We start from the raw sequence: 1,795 nt of genomic DNA on the forward strand, positions 1-1,795 counted from the left end.
CCTCTGCACCTTTTTATCCATGAACTGAACACAGTCTTTCCACCAGAGACAAACCAAGTCATAAATGAAAAACTTCTCACAGTTGCGTGCCTCCTCCTGCTCGCTCGCTCTCTGAGCAGTGCAGCCTCTCTCTCTCACTTCCTGCACCATGCGCTGAGCCTCCTCCATCATCCTGACTTTGTCGTTCTCTGAGAGAGTGATGGATCCTCCGGGTTTCACCTCGGACAGCTGCTTTGTCAAATCTGACAAACCGACAGTAAGAGACTCACTGCTGACAGAACTATTCATTCAGTTTCCTGAACAAGTCCCACAAAGTCTGACGTTACTGACCAGAGTTTAGGAAAACTGCTCAATGCTACGAGTGTTTATGAAATCTGTTAATGTGAGATGTGACATCACCTTCAGACAATGCGAACACATACAGTCATATTTGAACGATGTACCTCGTATTACTGTGAGGAGAGATGCAGCTTCATCATCTGCCTCCAATATGGCTCCATTCACATTCTGCAAAACCTTCTCCAGATGTGACTCAGTTTGAAGAGTCTGGAAATTTAATGAAAACAGTGTCAAGACTTGTCATGTGTTTCTGTTCACTGTTTACACTCTCTAGAGAAAGAAGACAGATTCTTCATGAAAAATCACTCCATGTACCTCGTCAATCAGGTGACTCAAGTCCTCTCCAACAACATTCACATCTTCTTCCAGCTGTTTGACCTTTGGGTCCAGGTGTCTCACAGCAGCGCTGTAGCTCCCAACCAGGATCTGGAAAACAGCAGCGGTGAGCAGAAAGAAACAGTGTCATGTGATATAAATATAACAGGAATTGTGATTTTTTTGCCAAGGTCTTTATGGAAAATGTATGTACCTTGGATTCATAGACGTTAGCCTCCCAGATGTTCAGCGTGTGTGAACCAGAGTCAAGACTGATGCTCTGCAGCTGCTGCGTCAGCCAAGCCAGATCATTGTCCTTCTTGTCCAAGTCCATCAGTAAAGAATAGGAGCAGCTGTCACAACCTGTCAGTAAATACAAGGAGAGGATGAAACACAGGATATCTCTAATGCAATATTAAATCACTTACCCCTTCAACACATAGTCACTATAAATGTATATTTACCTGCATTTATAGAGTCACACATGTTCAAGATGCTGTCCCTCCAGTTGCAGGGCTTGCAGCTGCCTCCCTGCACCATTGGGTTGCCACAGTAACCATGTGCACATCTTAAAGAGACGACAAATGAGAAGGAAAAAGCTGCTTTTAAACTTTTGTACTTTTAGTGACAGACCTACTTACTAAAATAATGTGTGTGTCGTTGAGCAGTGGACAACAGGGGTAAGGATGCACGTGATGACAATAACGCTGAAATGTAAATAATGTACATGGTTGGTTGTGTGTGTCGCTCACTGAGCAGCAAACAAACCTCTCACATCTGTCTCCGGTGTAACCACGTTTACACAAGCAGTCAACTTCTCCCGAGCCGACGTCCCGACAGGCCAGAGCGAAACTGAGCCACAACAAATAAGATGTTCAAACTGATCCGGTAGAAAAAACATCAGAGCTGTTAATAAGAAGAGACTGACTTGTTCCATGTGAGGGGACACGGACAGGCACGGCAGGTCCTGTTGGCTGCGTTTCCGTGGTAACCCACTTCACACCGCTCACAGCTGTCACCAATGGTGTTGAACTGACAGTTCTGGAGGTTAGTTGGATGAGACACAACACGAACAACATGCCACAACTAGCTGTCAATCAACAAATGAACATGTGCCACTGTCTTGGTGTGTGTGTGTGTG

General features: G+C 45.0%; 1 protein-coding gene across 1 annotated transcript; it reads right to left on the reverse strand.

The window, feature by feature from the left end:
- Window positions 1–80: 80 nt before the first annotated feature.
- On the reverse strand, window positions 81–1,785 carry LOC111667231 (laminin subunit alpha-3-like; the record flags this gene model as incomplete). Its single annotated transcript, XM_023422873.1, has 7 exons — window positions 1,583–1,785; window positions 1,423–1,506; window positions 1,119–1,222; window positions 869–1,017; window positions 655–765; window positions 444–546; window positions 81–242 (listed from the first exon to the last, which is right to left on the reverse strand). Coding segments are annotated over exons 3-7 (601 nt in total), but the record flags the coding sequence as incomplete, so codon positions are not given.
- Window positions 1,786–1,795: the final 10 nt, after the last annotated feature.

Source organism: Seriola lalandi, unplaced genomic scaffold (assembly GCF_002814215.2).
Source record: "Seriola lalandi dorsalis isolate HSWRI2012SDOR001 ecotype SW California unplaced genomic scaffold, Sedor1 jcf7180002003394, whole genome shotgun sequence".
Classification (NCBI taxonomy): domain Eukaryota; kingdom Metazoa; phylum Chordata; class Actinopteri; order Carangiformes; family Carangidae; genus Seriola; species Seriola lalandi.